Source organism: Pavona decussata, unplaced genomic scaffold, assembly GCF_977016875.1.
Source record: "Pavona decussata unplaced genomic scaffold, jaPavDecu1.1 SCAFFOLD_201, whole genome shotgun sequence".
NCBI lineage: Eukaryota > Metazoa > Cnidaria > Anthozoa > Scleractinia > Agariciidae > Pavona > Pavona decussata.
In genome coordinates, this window is record NW_028145609.1 from 1,448,204 (window position 1) to 1,475,227 (window position 27,024).

The 27,024-nt window shown below is 42.1% G+C and overlaps 17 protein-coding genes and 5 pseudogenes across 17 annotated transcripts; 13 read left to right on the forward strand and 9 right to left on the reverse strand.

Moving 5' to 3' along the window:
- Positions 1 to 57: 57 nt before the first annotated feature.
- LOC146461259 (histone H2B.1 pseudogene) lies at positions 58 to 1,304 on the reverse strand (annotated as a pseudogene).
- A 29-nt stretch (positions 1,305 to 1,333) lies between these two features.
- Positions 1,334 to 1,780, forward strand: LOC146461260 (histone H2A). The gene has a single exon (XM_085087103.1). It carries the CDS (start codon positions 1,340 to 1,342, stop codon positions 1,715 to 1,717), a length of 378 nt encoding a protein of 125 aa, XP_084943229.1. The 5' UTR covers positions 1,334 to 1,339; the 3' UTR covers positions 1,718 to 1,780.
- Positions 1,781 to 3,153: 1,373 nt separating this feature from the next.
- Positions 3,154 to 3,465, reverse strand: LOC146461261 (histone H4-like). Its single transcript, XM_085087177.1, has one exon. The coding sequence runs from the start codon at positions 3,463 to 3,465 to the stop codon at positions 3,154 to 3,156; it is 312 nt and encodes a 103-aa protein (XP_084943303.1).
- Positions 3,466 to 3,707: 242 nt separating this feature from the next.
- On the forward strand, positions 3,708 to 4,676 carry LOC146461262 (histone H3-like). The gene has a single exon (XM_085087024.1). It carries the CDS (start codon positions 3,787 to 3,789, stop codon positions 4,195 to 4,197), a length of 411 nt encoding a protein of 136 aa, XP_084943150.1. The 5' UTR covers positions 3,708 to 3,786; the 3' UTR covers positions 4,198 to 4,676.
- A 199-nt stretch (positions 4,677 to 4,875) lies between these two features.
- LOC146461263 (histone H1.0-B-like) lies at positions 4,876 to 5,967 on the forward strand. The gene has a single exon (XM_085087023.1). It carries the CDS (start codon positions 5,272 to 5,274, stop codon positions 5,821 to 5,823), a length of 552 nt encoding a protein of 183 aa, XP_084943149.1. The 5' UTR covers positions 4,876 to 5,271; the 3' UTR covers positions 5,824 to 5,967.
- Positions 5,968 to 6,046: 79 nt separating this feature from the next.
- On the reverse strand, positions 6,047 to 6,985 carry LOC146461264 (histone H2B.1 pseudogene; annotated as a pseudogene).
- A 341-nt stretch (positions 6,986 to 7,326) lies between these two features.
- LOC146461265 (histone H2A) lies at positions 7,327 to 7,767 on the forward strand. The gene has a single exon (XM_085087107.1). It carries the CDS (start codon positions 7,327 to 7,329, stop codon positions 7,702 to 7,704), a length of 378 nt encoding a protein of 125 aa, XP_084943233.1. The 3' UTR covers positions 7,705 to 7,767.
- Positions 7,768 to 9,058: 1,291 nt separating this feature from the next.
- On the reverse strand, positions 9,059 to 9,682 carry LOC146461266 (histone H4-like). Its single transcript, XM_085087101.1, has one exon. It carries the CDS (start codon positions 9,454 to 9,456, stop codon positions 9,145 to 9,147), a length of 312 nt encoding a protein of 103 aa, XP_084943227.1. The 5' UTR covers positions 9,457 to 9,682; the 3' UTR covers positions 9,059 to 9,144.
- A 16-nt stretch (positions 9,683 to 9,698) lies between these two features.
- On the forward strand, positions 9,699 to 10,667 carry LOC146461267 (histone H3-like). The gene has a single exon (XM_085087100.1). The coding sequence runs from the start codon at positions 9,778 to 9,780 to the stop codon at positions 10,186 to 10,188; it is 411 nt and encodes a 136-aa protein (XP_084943226.1). The 5' UTR covers positions 9,699 to 9,777; the 3' UTR covers positions 10,189 to 10,667.
- Positions 10,668 to 10,866: 199 nt separating this feature from the next.
- On the forward strand, positions 10,867 to 11,958 carry LOC146461268 (histone H1.0-B-like). Its single transcript, XM_085087099.1, has one exon. It carries the CDS (start codon positions 11,263 to 11,265, stop codon positions 11,812 to 11,814), a length of 552 nt encoding a protein of 183 aa, XP_084943225.1. The 5' UTR covers positions 10,867 to 11,262; the 3' UTR covers positions 11,815 to 11,958.
- A 417-nt stretch (positions 11,959 to 12,375) lies between these two features.
- Positions 12,376 to 12,976, reverse strand: LOC146461269 (histone H2B.1 pseudogene; annotated as a pseudogene).
- A 341-nt stretch (positions 12,977 to 13,317) lies between these two features.
- LOC146461270 (histone H2A) lies at positions 13,318 to 13,758 on the forward strand. Its single transcript, XM_085087149.1, has one exon. It carries the CDS (start codon positions 13,318 to 13,320, stop codon positions 13,693 to 13,695), a length of 378 nt encoding a protein of 125 aa, XP_084943275.1. The 3' UTR covers positions 13,696 to 13,758.
- Positions 13,759 to 15,137: 1,379 nt separating this feature from the next.
- On the reverse strand, positions 15,138 to 15,449 carry LOC146461271 (histone H4-like). Its single transcript, XM_085087178.1, has one exon. It carries the CDS (start codon positions 15,447 to 15,449, stop codon positions 15,138 to 15,140), a length of 312 nt encoding a protein of 103 aa, XP_084943304.1.
- Positions 15,450 to 15,691: 242 nt separating this feature from the next.
- Positions 15,692 to 16,855, forward strand: LOC146461272 (histone H3-like). Its single transcript, XM_085087150.1, has one exon. The coding sequence runs from the start codon at positions 15,771 to 15,773 to the stop codon at positions 16,179 to 16,181; it is 411 nt and encodes a 136-aa protein (XP_084943276.1). The 5' UTR covers positions 15,692 to 15,770; the 3' UTR covers positions 16,182 to 16,855.
- Positions 16,856 to 16,888: 33 nt separating this feature from the next.
- On the forward strand, positions 16,889 to 17,951 carry LOC146461273 (histone H1.0-B-like). Its single transcript, XM_085087130.1, has one exon. The coding sequence runs from the start codon at positions 17,256 to 17,258 to the stop codon at positions 17,805 to 17,807; it is 552 nt and encodes a 183-aa protein (XP_084943256.1). The 5' UTR covers positions 16,889 to 17,255; the 3' UTR covers positions 17,808 to 17,951.
- Positions 17,952 to 17,989: 38 nt separating this feature from the next.
- On the reverse strand, positions 17,990 to 19,278 carry LOC146461274 (histone H2B.1 pseudogene; annotated as a pseudogene).
- Positions 19,279 to 19,307: 29 nt separating this feature from the next.
- On the forward strand, positions 19,308 to 19,754 carry LOC146461275 (histone H2A). The gene has a single exon (XM_085087133.1). It carries the CDS (start codon positions 19,314 to 19,316, stop codon positions 19,689 to 19,691), a length of 378 nt encoding a protein of 125 aa, XP_084943259.1. The 5' UTR covers positions 19,308 to 19,313; the 3' UTR covers positions 19,692 to 19,754.
- A 1,685-nt stretch (positions 19,755 to 21,439) lies between these two features.
- Positions 21,440 to 21,751, reverse strand: LOC146461276 (histone H4-like). Its single transcript, XM_085087179.1, has one exon. It carries the CDS (start codon positions 21,749 to 21,751, stop codon positions 21,440 to 21,442), a length of 312 nt encoding a protein of 103 aa, XP_084943305.1.
- A 242-nt stretch (positions 21,752 to 21,993) lies between these two features.
- On the forward strand, positions 21,994 to 22,962 carry LOC146461277 (histone H3-like). Its single transcript, XM_085087093.1, has one exon. It carries the CDS (start codon positions 22,073 to 22,075, stop codon positions 22,481 to 22,483), a length of 411 nt encoding a protein of 136 aa, XP_084943219.1. The 5' UTR covers positions 21,994 to 22,072; the 3' UTR covers positions 22,484 to 22,962.
- A 199-nt stretch (positions 22,963 to 23,161) lies between these two features.
- Positions 23,162 to 24,253, forward strand: LOC146461278 (histone H1.0-B-like). The gene has a single exon (XM_085087092.1). The coding sequence runs from the start codon at positions 23,558 to 23,560 to the stop codon at positions 24,107 to 24,109; it is 552 nt and encodes a 183-aa protein (XP_084943218.1). The 5' UTR covers positions 23,162 to 23,557; the 3' UTR covers positions 24,110 to 24,253.
- A 79-nt stretch (positions 24,254 to 24,332) lies between these two features.
- LOC146461279 (histone H2B.1 pseudogene) lies at positions 24,333 to 25,271 on the reverse strand (annotated as a pseudogene).
- Positions 25,272 to 25,612: 341 nt separating this feature from the next.
- LOC146461280 (histone H2A) lies at positions 25,613 to 26,053 on the forward strand. Its single transcript, XM_085087140.1, has one exon. The coding sequence runs from the start codon at positions 25,613 to 25,615 to the stop codon at positions 25,988 to 25,990; it is 378 nt and encodes a 125-aa protein (XP_084943266.1). The 3' UTR covers positions 25,991 to 26,053.
- Positions 26,054 to 27,024: the final 971 nt, after the last annotated feature.

Consider the following 27,024-nt stretch of genomic DNA (forward strand, 5'->3'; position numbering starts at 1 on the left):
CCGAACTAGAAACCGGAAAGTCTCGGAATTTCTTTTTCCGAGTTTTTCTGCGTCATTACTGAATAATACATCATTCTGAGAAGAAAATTTGTTTGTGGGAACTTAGTATCGATTTTATAGAGTCACGCTTTGCTTTTTTTTTTTCTTGTGTCTCTTCTACGAAAATCTCTTGAAAGTCACATTTTCAGCGCGTGAAAGTTTGTTGTGGACGAGGTTGCATGTACATGGGCGAATGACTCGTTACTCATGTAAATCACAGAAGAGAAATTTTGTTTATAGGAACTTTGTAGCGAAATTCTAAGAGTCACACTTTGCTTTTTGTTTGTTTATTTTTGCGTCCATTCTACGAAAATCTCTTTAAAGTTACATTTTGAGCGCATACCAGAGAAGAAAATTTGTCTGTTGGAACTTTATTTCGAATTTATAATGATCTGGTTGTATTAAACTGAAACTTTTGAAAAGTGTTGTTGTTTGTGTCTTCACCTAGCAGTTTTATTTAATACTAACACGACATTGTGACCAGTGTTGGGTATTGCTTTCATGAGATTTGGTGGCTCCTAAAAGAGCCGTTGTTGTTGTTGTTTTGGCATTTCACAGGTTTCACTTGCTACTGGTATACTTCGTCACGGCCTTAGTGCCCTCACTGACGGCGTGTTTGGCTAGTTCACCGGGCAGAAGCAGCCTGATGGCGGTTTGGATTTCGCGGGAACTGATGGTAGACTTCTTGTTGTAGTGGGCAAGGCGGGAAGATTCCGTAGCGATGCGCTCGAAGATATCGTTGACGAACGAGTTCATAATACCCATGGCTTTGCTGGAGATTCCAGTGTCAGGGTGAACCTGTTTCAAGACCTTGTAGATGTAGATCGCATAGCTTTCCTTTCTCTTTCCTCGCTTCTTCTTCTTGCCCGAGCCATCGACCGCGCCCGACTTAGCCTTGCCTGCTCTCTTCTCGCCCTTTTTTGCGGCAGGTACTTTTGGTGCCATGAGTGCTTAGTTGTGGATAAATCGCTTAGATTTTCAAAATCAGCTTCTATAACTCAAGTCTACGCAAGTTCTATTTATCCCAGCAAATTCAATGGATCAATTAACATGCGGATCGAAATTGCGGCCTTCTCACCTGATTGGTTGTTGCTTAAAAGTGAGACGCCGATAAAGTCAACAAAGGCGGGAAGAGTTATTTTGCATATCTTTTGAAAGTGAAAGTGGAGGTTTGATTGGTGCGTTTTGATCCGCCAAATTCCTGGCTAGTGAAATAAATTCGGCGTTGATGGGTGGTGAGTAATGATCACTTCAATCAAGTTTGATCGCCGCGGCTAAGACAGAAAACTTTTAAGGCAAAATGACAGGGCGCGGTAAAGGTAAAGCTCAAGGCACCAAGTCTAAGACACGCTCATCTCGAGCAGGTCTTCAATTTCCTGTTGGTCGCATCCATCGCCTTCTCCGTAAAGGTAATTACGCCGAACGAGTCGGTGCAGGGGCTCCAGTCTACTTAGCAGCAGTGTTGGAATATCTGAGTGCCGAAATTCTCGAGTTGGCCGGGAACGCTGCACGGGACAACAAGAAAAGCAGAATCATTCCTCGACACCTGCAGCTGGCTGTCCGAAATGACGAAGAATTGAACAAACTGCTTGCCGGCGTCACCATCGCCCAGGGTGGTGTCCTTCCCAACATACAGGCAGTACTTTTACCCAAGAAAGCTGAGAAGAAACAACATTAAGCTGAAGTCTTATAATTACCACCGCAAAACAAAACGGCTCTTTTAGGAGCCACCAACTGTCCAGTAAAGTCATGACCAATAATAAGCCAATGATTAATTTTTGAAGTATCAAACGTACGTAGTTCCCAAAATGCATGGTGTATCTTTGAGAAAATTAGAGAAGAAAGAAAACGGCTGAAAAACAAAAACTGTTATAGATACATACTTATACTTATAGGTACTTACTTGAAACTTACTCGCCGTTCTATTCAGTCGTAGATGAACTAAGCGCCATTTGAGGCGATAATAAATCACTTGCCTCCATTGAATATCTGCAAAAGAGAGTAAATTTTAGGCACGTAAGACAAAACAAAAGAAATGAAAGAGCTGTATGTAATCCTATCAGTAGCCCTTTCCTTGTACACCCACTCTGCGACCCCAAAAAAAAAAAAAAAAAAAAAAATAGAATAGAAGTTGCAGTCTAAAAAGCTTCGCAATGCAGTATTTATTAATAGCGCGTCAACGAAAGTTCACTGATCAGATTATCCCCCCCCCCCCCTTCATCCGCCATTTAGAGAATTTGCGTGACAACAGGAAATATTTCGGTAGAATGATGAGATTTCCAGTGTTGTGTTAAACTTTTGAACCAGTTTGTTAATTAAACGAAGTGCAACATGCGCAATATGCGATTCTAATTCAATGGGAGTGATTGTTTTTCTTTTCACGGGTGCTTGTGTGTGTGTTGCGCCCTAAAAGCGGACAAGGAACATGTTTAAATAAAGCAGGTTTAACAAAATGAAAATTGGTAACAGAAAGCTGAACCATTGGCATTGACATAGGATTCAAGTAAACTTTAACTTAACGCTTTCATTTGTGCTAAATCTGTAGTTACAGCGGTTACCAATAACACGCAAACAAAGGCATTCAAAAGAGTCGGATAAAGTTGCGTTTTGGTTAACGTCAATCAAACAAAAGCCGTTGAAATTAATTTGAATTCTGACAAGATTGCAAGGTAACCCGGCAAGAAACTAACAATTTTACCTCGCTTAGAGAAAGTAAACTTTATTTAAATTGATTCTCGAGCCAGCTCAAGCGCAAATAAAAGGTATTTTTGAATTAAAAAGTTCAATTTTCACTGCACGTGATAATATACTCACTTGCACGCATCGCTGATTTATTATCAGGTGTAGCGATTTCAAATGTTTCATAAAAAAAAACTGCTTCCTCTAAACAATGCCCATTCTTTTAGATAATCTTGCTTGGAAATCAACTTTTATTTATGAAGGAAACATTTTTAAACTGTGTTTAACTGAACAGCTTCGAAACGTGTTTAAGCCTTGGCGTGAATGCGGCATATGTATAAGTGTGAAATGCAAGTATTGGTCACAACTTTTGCGATAGTTGTTGGCTCCTAAAAGAGCCGTTTTGTTTTTTCGTAGGTAACACGCAAGCAACGCTTAACCCCCGAACCCGTACAGAGTACGTCCCTGGCGTTTGAGAGCGTAAACAACATCCATGGCGGTGACGGTCTTACGCTTGGCGTGCTCGGTGTAAGTCACAGCATCGCGGATTACGTTCTCTAGGAAAACTTTGAGAACTCCACGAGTCTCCTCGTAGATTAGTCCAGAAATACGCTTGACACCTCCACGGCGAGCTATGCGACGGATGGCTGGCTTGGTGATTCCCTGGATGTTATCTCGAAGAATTTTTCGGTGACGCTTAGCCCCACCTTTGCCTAGTCCTTTGCCTCCTTTACCGCGTCCTGACATATTGGTTGATATTCGAATGATTTAGCGAGTGTTCGAGATAGTGAGCTGCTGCCATCAGTGATGTTATTTAATGTCATGCAACCTGACCTCTGAGAAGACACGCATTTTATCTCTTTCTCCGTTAGCGAAAGTAAATTGCGAACTGCGTTTGTGCGCCGCCGCCGTGAATATTTTAACATGGATAATAGGACCACCAATCATATTTCGATTATCCTATCCAATCACATTACAGGGTTTTTCTAATAAATCGAGCTCATCAAAACGTTTCAAGAAACACAAATTTTGCGATCGAATTAGTCTTTGTGATCATTGTTAGCAGTCATGGCTCGTACCAAGCAAACAGCTCGAAAGTCAACCGGTGGAAAAGCTCCTCGCAAACAGCTAGCCACCAAAGCCGCTCGCAAAAGCGCCCCGGCTACTGGCGGCGTGAAGAAACCTCACCGTTACAGGCCCGGTACAGTGGCTCTTCGAGAAATCCGACGTTATCAGAAATCAACGGAATTACTGATCCGTAAGCTTCCATTCCAGCGTCTTGTTCGAGAAATCGCACAGGATTTCAAGACTGACTTGCGGTTCCAAAGTTCGGCGGTGTTAGCGCTACAAGAGGCTAGCGAAGCTTACTTGGTCGGCCTGTTCGAGGACACCAACCTGTGTGCCATCCACGCCAAACGTGTCACCATCATGCCTAAAGACATCCAGCTGGCTCGTCGAATTCGCGGAGAGCGTGCTTAAGCGACTTCTTCGTATCAAGAAAACAAAACGGCTCTTTTAAGAGCCACCAATGGTTATAAAAGCAGTGATCAATTCTTTATGATTTGTTTTGTTTGTTCGTTTGTTTTCAAAACTGTAATCCTCGCGCTAGCGTTTGCAGTTAAGGTAAACCTTGTTATAGTAACTCGGTCCAAACTTTGTAAAAAATAAAATCCATCCGTGGTTTAAAGGTTAATCAACTTAAAAAGCTCGCCATGTTCGGTTGGAAACATTTTTTTGACGCCTGTTGCAGCGTGCGCGTGCCTTCAAAACGTACGGAGGTGTGTGTTTGTCGTCTTTTTCTTGTTTAGTTGTTGTGTTTGGGCTAACCAGTTATAAAATATTGTTGCGCTAAATTCCAGGAATCTAGTAAACCTACTCCAAATAATTTAGCCACAGTTTATATATAGCATCGTATTTAGCGCGCGCGTTCTAAAGTTCGTTATACAAATTTGACGCAATCAGCACTCATTCATGACGTCAATAAACCAAAACGCGCGCAAGCCAGCAACAAAAATTCGCATTGAACCGTCCTAAATTCATGGGCTATTGAAGCTAATTTCTCTGCCGGTCTAAGTGCAGCTATAACTGGATAGAGAAAGCTGAAGCCTTGACAACGCTTTGCTTTCCTTCGTGCTTTCGCATGTTCTTTGCGGGCTTGATAACAGTTGAAAGAAAGGTCAGGACTTCCTTCCTTAAGTACAAAAGGTACCATAGTTAATTCTTATGTAAAGATGTTTCCAAACGTTTCCTTTCGCATTGCATTGGGCTGCAGTACACGTCTCATAGAGTAGACGCGATTCTAAATGTCTCTGTTATCTACATACACAAAACCATCGAAGAAATAGATGCTAAGTGTAATAAAACTAGAAAAATTAGATGGCGTTGATCCTGGCAAACAAGCACAAACGACGTCCGAACAAAGCGTGAATAGAGTTTGAAAGTTAAATCTTGATCCCTCTGCGGTCCGCTCGATGAAATGAAAACTTTTCACGGCAATGGAACGACGTTTCATGAGAGCGATCGTTGAACTTGAAAGAGCGAAACCTTGAGAAAATGCCTGACAAAGAGAAAATCAACAAAACAGGGGCTAAAAAGCCTGCCGACCACCCGAAATTTGCGGAAATGGTGAAAGCCGCAATTGTCGCCGAGAAGAAGCGAAATGGCTCCTCGTTGCAAGCCATCGAAAAGTACATCAAGGAAAACTTCAAAGTGGGAGAGACAGCACGGCAACACATCAAATTAGCTCTTAAACGAGGCGAGGCAAACGGTCAATTCGTTCACACAAAAGGCGTAGGAGCTACGGGATCCTTCAAGGTCAACAAGAACGAGGACAAGAAAACAGCGAAGAAAGCACTCCCGGCAAAGAAAAAGCCCGCCGCTGAGTCGGTAAAGAAGGTGAAAAAACCAGCGACTAAGAGAGTTCCTGCGAAGGAAAAGTCCACTGCTAAACCTGCGAAGAAAGAGAAGAAATCCAGCACGAAGCAGACCACTACAGCCTCCAAAAACAGTAAAGTCAAGAAGCCCTTAGTTAAGAAGACGAAGGAAACTAAAGCCACCGTTAGAAAACCGGCGTCAAAGAAGGTCAAGAATGCTAGCAAGAAGTAAAACAGCCTCACTTTAACAAAACAAACGGCTCCTTTAGGAGCCACCAAATAAATAAAAGCAATGACCAAGCGAAAATGAACTGAAACATTAGAATTCGCGTTTGTAAATCCCATGTAATTCCCATGTAAATCACAGCAGCTAGTTTAATCACGCCTTAGTAGGGTATCCGAACTAGAAACCGGAAAGTCTCGGAATTTCTTTTTCCGAGTTTTTCTGCGTCATTACTGAATAATACATCATTCTGAGAAGAAAATTTGTTTGTGGGAACTTAGTATCGATTTTATAGAGTCACGCTTTGCTTTTTTTTTTTCTTGTGTCTCTTCTACGAAAATCTCTTGAAAGTCACATTTTCAGCGCGTGAAAGTTTGTTGTGGACGAGGTTGCATGTACATGGGCGAATGACTCGTTACTCATGTAAATCACAGAAGAGAAATTTTGTTTATAGGAACTTTGTAGCGAAATTCTAAGAGTCACACTTTGCTTTTTGTTTGTTTATTTTTGCGTCCATTCTACGAAAATCTCTTTAAAGTTACATTTTGAGCGCATACCAGAGAAGAAAATTTGTCTGTTGGAACTTTATTTCGAATTTATAATGATCTGGTTGTATTAAACTGAAACTTTTGAAAAGTGTTGTTGTTTGTGTCTTCACCTAGCAGTTTTATTTAATACTAACACGACATTGTGACCAGTGTTGGGTATTGCTTTCATGAGATTTGGTGGCTCCTAAAAGAGCCGTTGTTGTTGTTGTTTTGGCATTTCACAGGTTTCACTTGCTACTGGTATACTTCGTCACGGCCTTAGTGCCCTCACTGACGGCGTGTTTGGCTAGTTCACCGGGCAGAAGCAGCCTGATGGCGGTTTGGATTTCGCGGGAACTGATGGTAGACTTCTTGTTGTAGTGGGCAAGGCGGGAAGATTCCGTAGCGATGCGCTCGAAGATATCGTTGACGAACGAGTTCATAATACCCATGGCTTTGCTGGAGATTCCAGTGTCAGGGTGAACCTGTTTCAAGACCTTGTAGATGTAGATCGCATAGCTTTCCTTTCTCTTTCCTCGCTTCTTCTTCTTGCCCGAGCCATCGACCGCGCCCGACTTAGCCTTGCCTGCTCTCTTCTCGCCCTTTTTTGCGGCAGGTACTTTTGGTGCCATGAGTGCTTAGTTGTGGATAAATCGCTTAGATTTTCAAAATCAGCTTCTATAACTCAAGTCTACGCAAGTTCTATTTATCCCAGCAAATTCAATGGATCAATTAACATGCGGATCGAAATTGCGGCCTTCTCACCTGATTGGTTGTTGCTTAAAAGTGAGACGCCGATAAAGTCAACAAAGGCGGGAAGAGTTATTTTGCATATCTTTTGAAAGTGAAAGTGGAGGTTTGATTGGTGCGTTTTGATCCGCCAAATTCCTGGCTAGTGAAATAAATTCGGCGTTGATGGGTGGTGAGTAATGATCACTTCAATCAAGTTTGATCGCCGGCTAAGACAGAAAACTTTTAAGGCAAAATGACAGGGCGCGGTAAAGGTAAAGCTCAAGGCACCAAGTCTAAGACACGCTCATCTCGAGCAGGTCTTCAATTTCCTGTTGGTCGCATCCATCGCCTTCTCCGTAAAGGTAATTACGCCGAACGAGTCGGTGCAGGGGCTCCAGTCTACTTAGCAGCAGTGTTGGAATATCTGAGTGCCGAAATTCTCGAGTTGGCCGGGAACGCTGCACGGGACAACAAGAAAAGCAGAATCATTCCTCGACACCTGCAGCTGGCTGTCCGAAATGACGAAGAATTGAACAAACTGCTTGCCGGCGTCACCATCGCCCAGGGTGGTGTCCTTCCCAACATACAGGCAGTACTTTTACCCAAGAAAGCTGAGAAGAAACAACATTAAGCTGAAGTCTTATAATTACCACCGCAAAACAAAACGGCTCTTTTAGGAGCCACCAACTGTCCAGTAAAGTCATGACCAATAATAAGCCAATGATTAATTTTTGAAGTATCAAACGTACGTAGTTCCCAAAATGCATGGTGTATCTTTGAGAAAATTAGAGAAGAAAGAAAACGGCTGAAAAACAAAAACTGTTATAGATACATACTTATACTTATAGGTACTTACTTGAAACTTACTCGCCGTTCTATTCAGTCGTAGATGAACTAAGCGCCATTTGAGGCGATAATAAATCACTTGCCTCCATTGAATATCTGCAAAAGAGAGTAAATTTTAGGCACGTAAGACAAAACAAAAGAAATGAAAGAGCTGTATGTAATCCTATCAGTAGCCCTTTCCTTGTACACCCACTCTGCGACCCCAAAAAAAAAAAAAAAAAAAAAAATAGAATAGAAGTTGCAGTCTAAAAAGCTTCGCAATGCAGTATTTATTAATAGCGCGTCAACGAAAGTTCACTGATCAGATTATCCCCCCCCCCCCCCCCCTTCATCCGCCATTTAGAGAATTTGCGTGACAACAGGAAATATTTCGGTAGAATGATGAGATTTCCAGTGTTGTGTTAAACTTTTGAACCAGTTTGTTAATTAAACGAAGTGCAACATGCGCAATATGCGATTCTAATTCAATGGGAGTGATTGTTTTTCTTTTCACGGGTGCTTGTGTGTGTGTTGCGCCCTAAAAGCGGACAAGGAACATGTTTAAATAAAGCAGGTTTAACAAAATGAAAATTGGTAACAGAAAGCTGAACCATTGGCATTGACATAGGATTCAAGTAAACTTTAACTTAACGCTTTCATTTGTGCTAAATCTGTAGTTACAGCGGTTACCAATAACACGCAAACAAAGGCATTCAAAAGAGTCGGATAAAGTTGCGTTTTGGTTAACGTCAATCAAACAAAAGCCGTTGAAATTAATTTGAATTCTGACAAGATTGCAAGGTAACCCAGCAAGAAACTAACAATTTTACCTCGCTTAGAGAAAGTAAACTTTATTTAAATTGATTCTCGAGCCAGCTCAAGCGCAAATAAAAGGTATTTTTGAATTAAAAAGTTCAATTTTCACTGCACGTGATAATATACTCACTTGCACGCATCGCTGATTTATTATCAGGTGTAGCGATTTCAAATGTTTCATAAAAAAAAACTGCTTCCTCTAAACAATGCCCATTCTTTTAGATAATCTTGCTTGGAAATCAACTTTTATTTATGAAGGAAACATTTTTAAACTGTGTTTAACTGAACAGCTTCGAAACGTGTTTAAGCCTTGGCGTGAATGCGGCATATGTATAAGTGTGAAATGCAAGTATTGGTCACAACTTTTGCGATAGTTGTTGGCTCCTAAAAGAGCCGTTTTGTTTTTTCGTAGGTAACACGCAAGCAACGCTTAACCCCCGAACCCGTACAGAGTACGTCCCTGGCGTTTGAGAGCGTAAACAACATCCATGGCGGTGACGGTCTTACGCTTGGCGTGCTCGGTGTAAGTCACAGCATCGCGGATTACGTTCTCTAGGAAAACTTTGAGAACTCCACGAGTCTCCTCGTAGATTAGTCCAGAAATACGCTTGACACCTCCACGGCGAGCTATGCGACGGATGGCTGGCTTGGTGATTCCCTGGATGTTATCTCGAAGAATTTTTCGGTGACGCTTAGCCCCACCTTTGCCTAGTCCTTTGCCTCCTTTACCGCGTCCTGACATATTGGTTGATATTCGAATGATTTAGCGAGTGTTCGAGATAGTGAGCTGCTGCCATCAGTGATGTTATTTAATGTCATGCAACCTGACCTCTGAGAAGACACGCATTTTATCTCTTTCTCCGTTAGCGAAAGTAAATTGCGAACTGCGTTTGTGCGCCGCCGCCGTGAATATTTTAACATGGATAATAGGACCACCAATCATATTTCGATTATCCTATCCAATCACATTACAGGGTTTTTCTAATAAATCGAGCTCATCAAAACGTTTCAAGAAACACAAATTTTGCGATCGAATTAGTCTTTGTGATCATTGTTAGCAGTCATGGCTCGTACCAAGCAAACAGCTCGAAAGTCAACCGGTGGAAAAGCTCCTCGCAAACAGCTAGCCACCAAAGCCGCTCGCAAAAGCGCCCCGGCTACTGGCGGCGTGAAGAAACCTCACCGTTACAGGCCCGGTACAGTGGCTCTTCGAGAAATCCGACGTTATCAGAAATCAACGGAATTACTGATCCGTAAGCTTCCATTCCAGCGTCTTGTTCGAGAAATCGCACAGGATTTCAAGACTGACTTGCGGTTCCAAAGTTCGGCGGTGTTAGCGCTACAAGAGGCTAGCGAAGCTTACTTGGTCGGCCTGTTCGAGGACACCAACCTGTGTGCCATCCACGCCAAACGTGTCACCATCATGCCTACAGACATCCAGCTGGCTCGTCGAATTCGCGGAGAGCGTGCTTAAGCGACTTCTTCGTATCAAGAAAACAAAACGGCTCTTTTAAGAGCCACCAATGGTTATAAAAGCAGTGATCAATTCTTTATGATTTGTTTTGTTTGTTCGTTTGTTTTCAAAACTGTAATCCTCGCGCTAGCGTTTGCAGTTAAGGTAAACCTTGTTATAGTAACTCGGTCCAAACTTTGTAAAAAATAAAATCCATCCGTGGTTTAAAGGTTAATCAACTTAAAAAGCTCGCCATGTTCGGTTGGAAACATTTTTTTGACGCCTGTTGCAGCGTGCGCGTGCCTTCAAAACGTACGGAGGTGTGTGTTTGTCGTCTTTTTCTTGTTTAGTTGTTGTGTTTGGGCTAACCAGTTATAAAATATTGTTGCGCTAAATTCCAGGAATCTAGTAAACCTACTCCAAATAATTTAGCCACAGTTTATATATAGCATCGTATTTAGCGCGCGCGTTCTAAAGTTCGTTATACAAATTTGACGCAATCAGCACTCATTCATGACGTCAATAAACCAAAACGCGCGCAAGCCAGCAACAAAAATTCGCATTGAACCGTCCTAAATTCATGGGCTATTGAAGCTAATTTCTCTGCCGGTCTAAGTGCAGCTATAACTGGATAGAGAAAGCTGAAGCCTTGACAACGCTTTGCTTTCCTTCGTGCTTTCGCATGTTCTTTGCGGGCTTGATAACAGTTGAAAGAAAGGTCAGGACTTCCTTCCTTAAGTACAAAAGGTACCATAGTTAATTCTTATGTAAAGATGTTTCCAAACGTTTCCTTTCGCATTGCATTGGGCTGCAGTACACGTCTCATAGAGTAGACGCGATTCTAAATGTCTCTGTTATCTACATACACAAAACCATCGAAGAAATAGATGCTAAGTGTAATAAAACTAGAAAAATTAGATGGCGTTGATCCTGGCAAACAAGCACAAACGACGTCCGAACAAAGCGTGAATAGAGTTTGAAAGTTAAATCTTGATCCCTCTGCGGTCCGCTCGATGAAATGAAAACTTTTCACGGCAATGGAACGACGTTTCATGAGAGCGATCGTTGAACTTGAAAGAGCGAAACCTTGAGAAAATGCCTGACAAAGAGAAAATCAACAAAACAGGGGCTAAAAAGCCTGCCGACCACCCGAAATTTGCGGAAATGGTGAAAGCCGCAATTGTCGCCGAGAAGAAGCGAAATGGCTCCTCGTTGCAAGCCATCGAAAAGTACATCAAGGAAAACTTCAAAGTGGGAGAGACAGCACGGCAACACATCAAATTAGCTCTTAAACGAGGCGAGGCAAACGGTCAATTCGTTCACACAAAAGGCGTAGGAGCTACGGGATCCTTCAAGGTCAACAAGAACGAGGACAAGAAAACAGCGAAGAAAGCACTCCCGGCAAAGAAAAAGCCCGCCGCTGAGTCGGTAAAGAAGGTGAAAAAACCAGCGACTAAGAGAGTTCCTGCGAAGGAAAAGTCCACTGCTAAACCTGCGAAGAAAGAGAAGAAATCCAGCACGAAGCAGACCACTACAGCCTCCAAAAACAGTAAAGTCAAGAAGCCCTTAGTTAAGAAGACGAAGGAAACTAAAGCCACCGTTAGAAAACCGGCGTCAAAGAAGGTCAAGAATGCTAGCAAGAAGTAAAACAGCCTCACTTTAACAAAACAAACGGCTCCTTTAGGAGCCACCAAATAAATAAAAGCAATGACCAAGCGAAAATGAACTGAAACATTAGAATTCGCGTTTGTAAATCCCATGTAATTCCCATGTAAATCACAGCAGCTAGTTTAATCACGCCTTAGTAGGGTATCCGAACTAGAAACCGGAAAGTCTCGGAATTTCTTTTTCCGAGTTTTTCTGCGTCATTACTGAATAATACATCATTCTGAGAAGAAAATTTGTTTGTGGGAACTTAGTATCGATTTTATAGAGTCACGCTTTGCTTTTTTTTTTTCTTGTGTCTCTTCTACGAAAATCTCTTGAAAGTCACATTTTCAGCGCGTGAAAGTTTGTTGTGGACGAGGTTGCATGTACATGGGCGAATGACTCGTTACTCATGTAAATCACAGAAGAGAAATTTTGTTTATAGGAACTTTGTAGCGAAATTCTAAGAGTCACACTTTGCTTTTTGTTTGTTTATTTTTGCGTCCATTCTACGAAAATCTCTTTAAAGTTACATTTTGAGCGCATACCAGAGAAGAAAATTTGTCTGTTGGAACTTTATTTCGAATTTATAATGATCTGGTTGTATTAAACTGAAACTTTTGAAAAGTGTTGTTGTTTGTGTCTTCACCTAGCAGTTTTATTTAATACTAACACGACATTGTGACCAGTGTTGGGTATTGCTTTCATGAGATTTGGTGGCTCCTAAAAGAGCCGTTGTTGTTGTTGTTTTGGCATTTCACAGGTTTCACTTGCTACTGGTATACTTCGTCACGGCCTTAGTGCCCTCACTGACGGCGTGTTTGGCTAGTTCACCGGGCAGAAGCAGCCTGATGGCGGTTTGGATTTCGCGGGAACTGATGGTAGACTTCTTGTTGTAGTGGACAAGGCGGGAAGATTCCGTAGCGATGCGCTCGAAGATATCGTTGACGAACGAGTTCATAATACCCATGGCTTTGCTGGAGATTCCAGTGTCAGGGTGAACCTGTTTCAAGACCTTGTAGATGTAGATCGCATAGCTTTCCTTTCTCTTTCCTCGCTTCTTCTTCTTGCCCGAGCCATCGACCGCGCCCGACTTAGCCTTGCCTGCTCTCTTCTCGCCCTTTTTTGCGGCAGGTACTTTTGGTGCCATGAGTGCTTAGTTGTGGATAAATCGCTTAGATTTTCAAAATCAGCTTCTATAACTCAAGTCTACGCAAGTTCTATTTATCCCAGCAAATTCAATGGATCAATTAACATGCGGATCGAAATTGCGGCCTTCTCACCTGATTGGTTGTTGCTTAAAAGTGAGACGCCGATAAAGTCAACAAAGGCGGGAAGAGTTATTTTGCATATCTTTTGAAAGTGAAAGTGGAGGTTTGATTGGTGCGTTTTGATCCGCCAAATTCCTGGCTAGTGAAATAAATTCGGCGTTGATGGGTGGTGAGTAATGATCACTTCAATCAAGTTTGATCGCCGGCTAAGACAGAAAACTTTTAAGGCAAAATGACAGGGCGCGGTAAAGGTAAAGCTCAAGGCACCAAGTCTAAGACACGCTCATCTCGAGCAGGTCTTCAATTTCCTGTTGGTCGCATCCATCGCCTTCTCCGTAAAGGTAATTACGCCGAACGAGTCGGTGCAGGGGCTCCAGTCTACTTAGCAGCAGTGTTGGAATATCTGAGTGCCGAAATTCTCGAGTTGGCCGGGAACGCTGCACGGGACAACAAGAAAAGCAGAATCATTCCTCGACACCTGCAGCTGGCTGTCCGAAATGACGAAGAATTGAACAAACTGCTTGCCGGCGTCACCATCGCCCAGGGTGGTGTCCTTCCCAACATACAGGCAGTACTTTTACCCAAGAAAGCTGAGAAGAAACAACATTAAGCTGAAGTCTTATAATTACCACCGCAAAACAAAACGGCTCTTTTAGGAGCCACCAACTGTCCAGTAAAGTCATGACCAATAATAAGCCAATGATTAATTTTTGAAGTATCAAACGTACGTAGTTCCCAAAATGCATGGTGTATCTTTGAGAAAATTAGAGAAGAAAGAAAACGGCTGAAAAACAAAAACTGTTATAGATACATACTTATACTTATAGGTACTTACTTGAAACTTACTCGCCGTTCTATTCAGTCGTAGATGAACTAAGCGCCATTTGAGGCGATAATAAATCACTTGCCTCCATTGAATATCTGCAAAAGAGAGTAAATTTTAGGCACGTAAGACAAAACAAAAGAAATGAAAGAGCTGTATGTAATCCTATCAGTAGCCCTTTCCTTGTACACCCACTCTGCGACCCCAAAAAAAAAAAAAAAAAAAAAAAATAGAATAGAAGTTGCAGTCTAAAAAGCTTCGCAATGCAGTATTTATTAATAGCGCGTCAACGAAAGTTCACTGATCAGATTATCCCCCCCCCCCCCCCCCCTTCATCCGCCATTTAGAGAATTTGCGTGACAACAGGAAATATTTCGGTAGAATGATGAGATTTCCAGTGTTGTGTTAAACTTTTGAACCAGTTTGTTAATTAAACGAAGTGCAACATGCGCAATATGCGATTCTAATTCAATGGGAGTGATTGTTTTTCTTTTCACGGGTGCTTGTGTGTGTGTTGCGCCCTAAAAGCGGACAAGGAACATGTTTAAATAAAGCAGGTTTAACAAAATGAAAATTGGTAACAGAAAGCTGAACCATTGGCATTGACATAGGATTCAAGTAAACTTTAACTTAACGCTTTCATTTGTGCTAAATCTGTAGTTACAGCGGTTACCAATAACACGCAAACAAAGGCATTCAAAAGAGTCGGATAAAGTTGCGTTTTGGTTAACGTCAATCAAACAAAAGCCGTTGAAATTAATTTGAATTCTGACAAGATTGCAAGGTAACCCGGCAAGAAACTAACAATTTTACCTCGCTTAGAGAAAGTAAACTTTATTTAAATTGATTCTCGAGCCAGCTCAAGCGCAAATAAAAGGTATTTTTGAATTAAAAAGTTCAATTTTCACTGCACGTGATAATATACTCACTTGCACGCATCGCTGATTTATTATCAGGTGTAGCGATTTCAAATGTTTCATAAAAAAAAACTGCTTCCTCTAAACAATGCCCATTCTTTTAGATAATCTTGCTTGGAAATCAACTTTTATTTATGAAGGAAACATTTTTAAACTGTGTTTAACTGAACAGCTTCGAAACGTGTTTAAGCCTTGGCGTGAATGCGGCATATGTATAAGTGTGAAATGCAAGTATTGGTCACAACTTTTGCGATAGTTGTTGGCTCCTAAAAGAGCCGTTTTGTTTTTTCGTAGGTAACACGCAAGCAACGCTTAACCCCCGAACCCGTACAGAGTACGTCCCTGGCGTTTGAGAGCGTAAACAACATCCATGGCGGTGACGGTCTTACGCTTGGCGTGCTCGGTGTAAGTCACAGCATCGCGGATTACGTTCTCTAGGAAAACTTTGAGAACTCCACGAGTCTCCTCGTAGATTAGTCCAGAAATACGCTTGACACCTCCACGGCGAGCTATGCGACGGATGGCTGGCTTGGTGATTCCCTGGATGTTATCTCGAAGAATTTTTCGGTGACGCTTAGCCCCACCTTTGCCTAGTCCTTTGCCTCCTTTACCGCGTCCTGACATATTGGTTGATATTCGAATGATTTAGCGAGTGTTCGAGATAGTGAGCTGCTGCCATCAGTGATGTTATTTAATGTCATGCAACCTGACCTCTGAGAAGACACGCATTTTATCTCTTTCTCCGTTAGCGAAAGTAAATTGCGAACTGCGTTTGTGCGCCGCCGCCGTGAATATTTTAACATGGATAATAGGACCACCAATCATATTTCGATTATCCTATCCAATCACATTACAGGGTTTTTCTAATAAATCGAGCTCATCAAAACGTTTCAAGAAACACAAATTTTGCGATCGAATTAGTCTTTGTGATCATTGTTAGCAGTCATGGCTCGTACCAAGCAAACAGCTCGAAAGTCAACCGGTGGAAAAGCTCCTCGCAAACAGCTAGCCACCAAAGCCGCTCGCAAAAGCGCCCCGGCTACTGGCGGCGTGAAGAAACCTCACCGTTACAGGCCCGGTACAGTGGCTCTTCGAGAAATCCGACGTTATCAGAAATCAACGGAATTACTGATCCGTAAGCTTCCATTCCAGCGTCTTGTTCGAGAAATCGCACAGGATTTCAAGACTGACTTGCGGTTCCAAAGTTCGGCGGTGTTAGCGCTACAAGAGGCTAGCGAAGCTTACTTGGTCGGCCTGTTCGAGGACACCAACCTGTGTGCCATCCACGCCAAACGTGTCACCATCATGCCTAAAGACATCCAGCTGGCTCGTCGAATTCGCGGAGAGCGTGCTTAAGCGACTTCTTCGTATCAAGAAAACAAAACGGCTCTTTTAAGAGCCACCAATGGTTATAAAAGCAGTGATCAATTCTTTATGATTTGTTTTGTTTGTTCGTTTGTTTTCAAAACTGTAATCCTCGCGCTAGCGTTTGCAGTTAAGGTAAACCTTGTTATAGTAACTCGGTCCAAACTTTGTAAAAAATAAAATCCATCCGTGGTTTAAAGGTTAATCAACTTAAAAAGCTCGCCATGTTCGGTTGGAAACATTTTTTTGACGCCTGTTGCAGCGTGCGCGTGCCTTCAAAACGTACGGAGGTGTGTGTTTGTCGTCTTTTTCTTGTTTAGTTGTTGTGTTTGGGCTAACCAGTTATAAAATATTGTTGCGCTAAATTCCAGGAATCTAGTAAACCTACTCCAAATAATTTAGCCACAGTTTATATATAGCATCGTATTTAGCGCGCGCGTTCTAAAGTTCGTTATACAAATTTGACGCAATCAGCACTCATTCATGACGTCAATAAACCAAAACGCGCGCAAGCCAGCAACAAAAATTCGCATTGAACCGTCCTAAATTCATGGGCTATTGAAGCTAATTTCTCTGCCGGTCTAAGTGCAGCTATAACTGGATAGAGAAAGCTGAAGCCTTGACAACGCTTTGCTTTCCTTCGTGCTTTCGCATGTTCTTTGCGGGCTTGATAACAGTTGAAAGAAAGGTTAGGACTTCCTTCCTTAAGTACAAAAGGTACCATAGTTAATTCTTATGTAAAGATGTTTCCAAACGTTTCCTTTCGCATTGCATTGGGCTGCAGTACACGTCTCATAGAGTAGACGCGATTCTAAATGTCTCTGTTATCTACATACACAAAACCATCGAAGAAATAGATGCTAAGTGTAATAAAACTAGAAAAATTAGATGGCGTTGATCCTGGCAAACAAGCACAAACGACGTCCGAACAAAGCGTGAATAGAGTTTGAAAGTTAAATCTTGATCCCTCTGCGGTCCGCTCGATGAAATGAAAACTTTTCACGGCAATGGAACGACGTTTCATGAGAGCGATCGTTGAACTTGAAAGAGCGAAACCTTGAGAAAATGCCTGACAAAGAGAAAATCAACAAAACAGGGGCTAAAAAGCCTGCCGACCACCCGAAATTTGCGGAAATGGTGAAAGCCGCAATTGTCGCCGAGAAGAAGCGAAATGGCTCCTCGTTGCAAGCCATCGAAAAGTACATCAAGGAAAACTTCAAAGTGGGAGAGACAGCACGGCAACACATCAAATTAGCTCTTAAACGAGGCGAGGCAAACGGTCAATTCGTTCACACAAAAGGCGTAGGAGCTACGGGATCCTTCAAGGTCAACAAGAACGAGGACAAGAAAACAGCGAAGAAAGCACTCCCGGCAAAGAAAAAGCCCGCCGCTGAGTCGGTAAAGAAGGTGAAAAAACCAGCGACTAAGAGAGTTCCTGCGAAGGAAAAGTCCACTGCTAAACCTGCGAAGAAAGAGAAGAAATCCAGCACGAAGCAGACCACTACAGCCTCCAAAAACAGTAAAGTCAAGAAGCCCTTAGTTAAGAAGACGAAGGAAACTAAAGCCACCGTTAGAAAACCGGCGTCAAAGAAGGTCAAGAATGCTAGCAAGAAGTAAAACAGCCTCACTTTAACAAAACAAACGGCTCCTTTAGGAGCCACCAAATAAATAAAAGCAATGACCAAGCGAAAATGAACTGAAACATTAGAATTCGCGTTTGTAAATCCCATGTAATTCCCATGTAAATCACAGCAGCTAGTTTAATCACGCCTTAGTAGGGTATCCGAACTAGAAACCGGAAAGTCTCGGAATTTCTTTTTCCGAGTTTTTCTGCGTCATTACTGAATAATACATCATTCTGAGAAGAAAATTTGTTTGTGGGAACTTAGTATCGATTTTATAGAGTCACGCTTTGCTTTTTTTTTTTTCTTGTGTCTCTTCTACGAAAATCTCTTGAAAGTCACATTTTCAGCGCGTGAAAGTTTGTTGTGGACGAGGTTGCATGTACATGGGCGAATGACTCGTTACTCATGTAAATCACAGAAGAGAAATTTTGTTTATAGGAACTTTGTAGCGAAATTCTAAGAGTCACACTTTGCTTTTTGTTTGTTTATTTTTGCGTCCATTCTACGAAAATCTCTTTAAAGTTACATTTTGAGCGCATACCAGAGAAGAAAATTTGTCTGTTGGAACTTTATTTCGAATTTATAATGATCTGGTTGTATTAAACTGAAACTTTTGAAAAGTGTTGTTGTTTGTGTCTTCACCTAGCAGTTTTATTTAATACTAACACGACATTGTGACCAGTGTTGGGTATTGCTTTCATGAGATTTGGTGGCTCCTAAAAGAGCCGTTGTTGTTGTTGTTTTGGCATTTCACAGGTTTCACTTGCTACTGGTATACTTCGTCACGGCCTTAGTGCCCTCACTGACGGCGTGTTTGGCTAGTTCACCGGGCAGAAGCAGCCTGATGGCGGTTTGGATTTCGCGGGAACTGATGGTAGACTTCTTGTTGTAGTGGGCAAGGCGGGAAGATTCCGTAGCGATGCGCTCGAAGATATCGTTGACGAACGAGTTCATAATACCCATGGCTTTGCTGGAGATTCCAGTGTCAGGGTGAACCTGTTTCAAGACCTTGTAGATGTAGATCGCATAGCTTTCCTTTCTCTTTCCTCGCTTCTTCTTCTTGCCCGAGCCATCGACCGCGCCCGACTTAGCCTTGCCTGCTCTCTTCTCGCCCTTTTTTGCGGCAGGTACTTTTGGTGCCATGAGTGCTTAGTTGTGGATAAATCGCTTAGATTTTCAAAATCAGCTTCTATAACTCAAGTCTACGCAAGTTCTATTTATCCCAGCAAATTCAATGGATCAATTAACATGCGGATCGAAATTGCGGCCTTCTCACCTGATTGGTTGTTGCTTAAAAGTGAGACGCCGATAAAGTCAACAAAGGCGGGAAGAGTTATTTTGCATATCTTTTGAAAGTGAAAGTGGAGGTTTGATTGGTGCGTTTTGATCCGCCAAATTCCTGGCTAGTGAAATAAATTCGGCGTTGATGGGTGGTGAGTAATGATCACTTCAATCAAGTTTGATCGCCGCGGCTAAGACAGAAAACTTTTAAGGCAAAATGACAGGGCGCGGTAAAGGTAAAGCTCAAGGCACCAAGTCTAAGACACGCTCATCTCGAGCAGGTCTTCAATTTCCTGTTGGTCGCATCCATCGCCTTCTCCGTAAAGGTAATTACGCCGAACGAGTCGGTGCAGGGGCTCCAGTCTACTTAGCAGCAGTGTTGGAATATCTGAGTGCCGAAATTCTCGAGTTGGCCGGGAACGCTGCACGGGACAACAAGAAAAGCAGAATCATTCCTCGACACCTGCAGCTGGCTGTCCGAAATGACGAAGAATTGAACAAACTGCTTGCCGGCGTCACCATCGCCCAGGGTGGTGTCCTTCCCAACATACAGGCAGTACTTTTACCCAAGAAAGCTGAGAAGAAACAACATTAAGCTGAAGTCTTATAATTACCACCGCAAAACAAAACGGCTCTTTTAGGAGCCACCAACTGTCCAGTAAAGTCATGACCAATAATAAGCCAATGATTAATTTTTGAAGTATCAAACGTACGTAGTTCCCAAAATGCATGGTGTATCTTTGAGAAAATTAGAGAAGAAAGAAAACGGCTGAAAAACAAAAACTGTTATAGATACATACTTATACTTATAGGTACTTACTTGAAACTTACTCGCCGTTCTATTCAGTCGTAGATGAACTAAGCGCCATTTGAGGCGATAATAAATCACTTGCCTCCATTGAATATCTGCAAAAGAGAGTAAATTTTAGGCACGTAAGACAAAACAAAAGAAATGAAAGAGCTGTATGTAATCCTATCAGTAGCCCTTTCCTTGTACACCCACTCTGCGACCCCAAAAAAAAAAAAAAAAAAAAAAATAGAATAGAAGTTGCAGTCTAAAAAGCTTCGCAATGCAGTATTTATTAATAGCGCGTCAACGAAAGTTCACTGATCAGATTATCCCCCCCCCCCCCCCCTTCATCCGCCATTTAGAGAATTTGCGTGACAACAGGAAATATTTCGGTAGAATGATGAGATTTCCAGTGTTGTGTTAAACTTTTGAACCAGTTTGTTAATTAAACGAAGTGCAACATGCGCAATATGCGATTCTAATTCAATGGGAGTGATTGTTTTTCTTTTCACGGGTGCTTGTGTGTGTGTTGCGCCCTAAAAGCGGACAAGGAACATGTTTAAATAAAGCAGGTTTAACAAAATGAAAATTGGTAACAGAAAGCTGAACCATTGGCATTGACATAGGATTCAAGTAAACTTTAACTTAACGCTTTCATTTGTGCTAAATCTGTAGTTACAGCGGTTACCAATAACACGCAAACAAAGGCATTCAAAAGAGTCGGATAAAGTTGCGTTTTGGTTAACGTCAATCAAACAAAAGCCGTTGAAATTAATTTGAATTCTGACAAGATTGCAAGGTAACCCGGCAAGAAACTAACAATTTTACCTCGCTTAGAGAAAGTAAACTTTATTTAAATTGATTCTCGAGCCAGCTCAAGCGCAAATAAAAGGTATTTTTGAATTAAAAAGTTCAATTTTCACTGCACGTGATAATATACTCACTTGCACGCATCGCTGATTTATTATCAGGTGTAGCGATTTCAAATGTTTCATAAAAAAAAACTGCTTCCTCTAAACAATGCCCATTCTTTTAGATAATCTTGCTTGGAAATCAACTTTTATTTATGAAGGAAACATTTTTAAACTGTGTTTAACTGAACAGCTTCGAAACGTGTTTAAGCCTTGGCGTGAATGCGGCATATGTATAAGTGTGAAATGCAAGTATTGGTCACAACTTTTGCGATAGTTGTTGGCTCCTAAAAGAGCCGTTTTGTTTTTTCGTAGGTAACACGCAAGCAACGCTTAACCCCCGAACCCGTACAGAGTACGTCCCTGGCGTTTGAGAGCGTAAACAACATCCATGGCGGTGACGGTCTTACGCTTGGCGTGCTCGGTGTAAGTCAATAGGAGTGATTGGAAATCAACTTTTATTTATGAAGGAAACATTTTTAAACTGTGTTTAACTGAACAGCTTCGAAACGTGTTTAAGCCTTGGCGTGAATGCGGCATATGTATAAGTGTGAAATGCAAGTATTGGTCACAACTTTTGCGATAGTTGTTGGCTCCTAAAAGAGCCGTTTTGTTTTTTCGTAGGTAACACGCAAGCAACGCTTAACCCCCGAACCCGTACAGAGTACGTCCCTGGCGTTTGAGAGCGTAAACAACATCCATGGCGGTGACGGTCTTACGCTTGGCGTGCTCGGTGTAAGTCACAGCATCGCGGATTACGTTCTCTAGGAAAACTTTGAGAACTCCACGAGTCTCCTCGTAGATTAGTCCAGAAATACGCTTGACACCTCCACGGCGAGCTATGCGACGGATGGCTGGCTTGGTGATTCCCTGGATGTTATCTCGAAGAATTTTTCGGTGACGCTTAGCCCCACCTTTGCCTAGTCCTTTGCCTCCTTTACCGCGTCCTGACATATTGGTTGATATTCGAATGATTTAGCGAGTGTTCGAGATAGTGAGCTGCTGCCATCAGTGATGTTATTTAATGTCATGCAACCTGACCTCTGAGAAGACACGCATTTTATCTCTTTCTCCGTTAGCGAAAGTAAATTGCGAACTGCGTTTGTGCGCCGCCGCCGTGAATATTTTAACATGGATAATAGGACCACCAATCATATTTCGATTATCCTATCCAATCACATTACAGGGTTTTTCTAATAAATCGAGCTCATCAAAACGTTTCAAGAAACACAAATTTTGCGATCGAATTAGTCTTTGTGATCATTGTTAGCAGTCATGGCTCGTACCAAGCAAACAGCTCGAAAGTCAACCGGTGGAAAAGCTCCTCGCAAACAGCTAGCCACCAAAGCCGCTCGCAAAAGCGCCCCGGCTACTGGCGGCGTGAAGAAACCTCACCGTTACAGGCCCGGTACAGTGGCTCTTCGAGAAATCCGACGTTATCAGAAATCAACGGAATTACTGATCCGTAAGCTTCCATTCCAGCGTCTTGTTCGAGAAATCGCACAGGATTTCAAGACTGACTTGCGGTTCCAAAGTTCGGCGGTGTTAGCGCTACAAGAGGCTAGCGAAGCTTACTTGGTCGGCCTGTTCGAGGACACCAACCTGTGTGCCATCCACGCCAAACGTGTCACCATCATGCCTAAAGACATCCAGCTGGCTCGTCGAATTCGCGGAGAGCGTGCTTAAGCGACTTCTTCGTATCAAGAAAACAAAACGGCTCTTTTAAGAGCCACCAATGGTTATAAAAGCAGTGATCAATTCTTTATGATTTGTTTTGTTTGTTCGTTTGTTTTCAAAACTGTAATCCTCGCGCTAGCGTTTGCAGTTAAGGTAAACCTTGTTATAGTAACTCGGTCCAAACTTTGTAAAAAATAAAATCCATCCGTGGTTTAAAGGTTAATCAACTTAAAAAGCTCGCCATGTTCGGTTGGAAACATTTTTTTGACGCCTGTTGCAGCGTGCGCGTGCCTTCAAAACGTACGGAGGTGTGTGTTTGTCGTCTTTTTCTTGTTTAGTTGTTGTGTTTGGGCTAACCAGTTATAAAATATTGTTGCGCTAAATTCCAGGAATCTAGTAAACCTACTCCAAATAATTTAGCCACAGTTTATATATAGCATCGTATTTAGCGCGCGCGTTCTAAAGTTCGTTATACAAATTTGACGCAATCAGCACTCATTCATGACGTCAATAAACCAAAACGCGCGCAAGCCAGCAACAAAAATTCGCATTGAACCGTCCTAAATTCATGGGCTATTGAAGCTAATTTCTCTGCCGGTCTAAGTGCAGCTATAACTGGATAGAGAAAGCTGAAGCCTTGACAACGCTTTGCTTTCCTTCGTGCTTTCGCATGTTCTTTGCGGGCTTGATAACAGTTGAAAGAAAGGTCAGGACTTCCTTCCTTAAGTACAAAAGGTACCATAGTTAATTCTTATGTAAAGATGTTTCCAAACGTTTCCTTTCGCATTGCATTGGGCTGCAGTACACGTCTCATAGAGTAGACGCGATTCTAAATGTCTCTGTTATCTACATACACAAAACCATCGAAGAAATAGATGCTAAGTGTAATAAAACTAGAAAAATTAGATGGCGTTGATCCTGGCAAACAAGCACAAACGACGTCCGAACAAAGCGTGAATAGAGTTTGAAAGTTAAATCTTGATCCCTCTGCGGTCCGCTCGATGAAATGAAAACTTTTCACGGCAATGGAACGACGTTTCATGAGAGCGATCGTTGAACTTGAAAGAGCGAAACCTTGAGAAAATGCCTGACAAAGAGAAAATCAACAAAACAGGGGCTAAAAAGCCTGCCGACCACCCGAAATTTGCGGAAATGGTGAAAGCCGCAATTGTCGCCGAGAAGAAGCGAAATGGCTCCTCGTTGCAAGCCATCGAAAAGTACATCAAGGAAAACTTCAAAGTGGGAGAGACAGCACGGCAACACATCAAATTAGCTCTTAAACGAGGCGAGGCAAACGGTCAATTCGTTCACACAAAAGGCGTAGGAGCTACGGGATCCTTCAAGGTCAACAAGAACGAGGACAAGAAAACAGCGAAGAAAGCACTCCCGGCAAAGAAAAAGCCCGCCGCTGAGTCGGTAAAGAAGGTGAAAAAACCAGCGACTAAGAGAGTTCCTGCGAAGGAAAAGTCCACTGCTAAACCTGCGAAGAAAGAGAAGAAATCCAGCACGAAGCAGACCACTACAGCCTCCAAAAACAGTAAAGTCAAGAAGCCCTTAGTTAAGAAGACGAAGGAAACTAAAGCCACCGTTAGAAAACCGGCGTCAAAGAAGGTCAAGAATGCTAGCAAGAAGTAAAACAGCCTCACTTTAACAAAACAAACGGCTCCTTTAGGAGCCACCAAATAAATAAAAGCAATGACCAAGCGAAAATGAACTGAAACATTAGAATTCGCGTTTGTAAATCCCATGTAATTCCCATGTAAATCACAGCAGCTAGTTTAATCACGCCTTAGTAGGGTATCCGAACTAGAAACCGGAAAGTCTCGGAATTTCTTTTTCCGAGTTTTTCTGCGTCATTACTGAATAATACATCATTCTGAGAAGAAAATTTGTTTGTGGGAACTTAGTATCGATTTTATAGAGTCACGCTTTGCTTTTTTTTTTTCTTGTGTCTCTTCTACGAAAATCTCTTGAAAGTCACATTTTCAGCGCGTGAAAGTTTGTTGTGGACGAGGTTGCATGTACATGGGCGAATGACTCGTTACTCATGTAAATCACAGAAGAGAAATTTTGTTTATAGGAACTTTGTAGCGAAATTCTAAGAGTCACACTTTGCTTTTTGTTTGTTTATTTTTGCGTCCATTCTACGAAAATCTCTTTAAAGTTACATTTTGAGCGCATACCAGAGAAGAAAATTTGTCTGTTGGAACTTTATTTCGAATTTATAATGATCTGGTTGTATTAAACTGAAACTTTTGAAAAGTGTTGTTGTTTGTGTCTTCACCTAGCAGTTTTATTTAATACTAACACGACATTGTGACCAGTGTTGGGTATTGCTTTCATGAGATTTGGTGGCTCCTAAAAGAGCCGTTGTTGTTGTTGTTTTGGCATTTCACAGGTTTCACTTGCTACTGGTATACTTCGTCACGGCCTTAGTGCCCTCACTGACGGCGTGTTTGGCTAGTTCACCGGGCAGAAGCAGCCTGATGGCGGTTTGGATTTCGCGGGAACTGATGGTAGACTTCTTGTTGTAGTGGGCAAGGCGGGAAGATTCCGTAGCGATGCGCTCGAAGATATCGTTGACGAACGAGTTCATAATACCCATGGCTTTGCTGGAGATTCCAGTGTCAGGGTGAACCTGTTTCAAGACCTTGTAGATGTAGATCGCATAGCTTTCCTTTCTCTTTCCTCGCTTCTTCTTCTTGCCCGAGCCATCGACCGCGCCCGACTTAGCCTTGCCTGCTCTCTTCTCGCCCTTTTTTGCGGCAGGTACTTTTGGTGCCATGAGTGCTTAGTTGTGGATAAATCGCTTAGATTTTCAAAATCAGCTTCTATAACTCAAGTCTACGCAAGTTCTATTTATCCCAGCAAATTCAATGGATCAATTAACATGCGGATCGAAATTGCGGCCTTCTCACCTGATTGGTTGTTGCTTAAAAGTGAGACGCCGATAAAGTCAACAAAGGCGGGAAGAGTTATTTTGCATATCTTTTGAAAGTGAAAGTGGAGGTTTGATTGGTGCGTTTTGATCCGCCAAATTCCTGGCTAGTGAAATAAATTCGGCGTTGATGGGTGGTGAGTAATGATCACTTCAATCAAGTTTGATCGCCGGCTAAGACAGAAAACTTTTAAGGCAAAATGACAGGGCGCGGTAAAGGTAAAGCTCAAGGCACCAAGTCTAAGACACGCTCATCTCGAGCAGGTCTTCAATTTCCTGTTGGTCGCATCCATCGCCTTCTCCGTAAAGGTAATTACGCCGAACGAGTCGGTGCAGGGGCTCCAGTCTACTTAGCAGCAGTGTTGGAATATCTGAGTGCCGAAATTCTCGAGTTGGCCGGGAACGCTGCACGGGACAACAAGAAAAGCAGAATCATTCCTCGACACCTGCAGCTGGCTGTCCGAAATGACGAAGAATTGAACAAACTGCTTGCCGGCGTCACCATCGCCCAGGGTGGTGTCCTTCCCAACATACAGGCAGTACTTTTACCCAAGAAAGCTGAGAAGAAACAACATTAAGCTGAAGTCTTATAATTACCACCGCAAAACAAAACGGCTCTTTTAGGAGCCACCAACTGTCCAGTAAAGTCATGACCAATAATAAGCCAATGATTAATTTTTGAAGTATCAAACGTACGTAGTTCCCAAAATGCATGGTGTATCTTTGAGAAAATTAGAGAAGAAAGAAAACGGCTGAAAAACAAAAACTGTTATAGATACATACTTATACTTATAGGTACTTACTTGAAACTTACTCGCCGTTCTATTCAGTCGTAGATGAACTAAGCGCCATTTGAGGCGATAATAAATCACTTGCCTCCATTGAATATCTGCAAAAGAGAGTAAATTTTAGGCACGTAAGACAAAACAAAAGAAATGAAAGAGCTGTATGTAATCCTATCAGTAGCCCTTTCCTTGTACACCCACTCTGCGACCCCAAAAAAAAAAAAAAAAAAAAAAATAGAATAGAAGTTGCAGTCTAAAAAGCTTCGCAATGCAGTATTTATTAATAGCGCGTCAACGAAAGTTCACTGATCAGATTATCCCCCCCCCCCCCCTTCATCCGCCATTTAGAGAATTTGCGTGACAACAGGAAATATTTCGGTAGAATGATGAGATTTCCAGTGTTGTGTTAAACTTTTGAACCAGTTTGTTAATTAAACGAAGTGCAACATGCGCAATATGCGATTCTAATTCAATGGGAGTGATTGTTTTTCTTTTCACGGGTGCTTGTGTGTGTGTTGCGCCCTAAAAGCGGACAAGGAACATGTTTAAATAAAGCAGGTTTAACAAAATGAAAATTGGTAACAGAAAGCTGAACCATTGGCATTGACATAGGATTCAAGTAAACTTTAACTTAACGCTTTCATTTGTGCTAAATCTGTAGTTACAGCGGTTACCAATAACACGCAAACAAAGGCATTCAAAAGAGTCGGATAAAGTTGCGTTTTGGTTAACGTCAATCAAACAAAAGCCGTTGAAATTAATTTGAATTCTGACAAGATTGCAAGGTAACCCGGCAAGAAACTAACAATTTTACCTCGCTTAGAGAA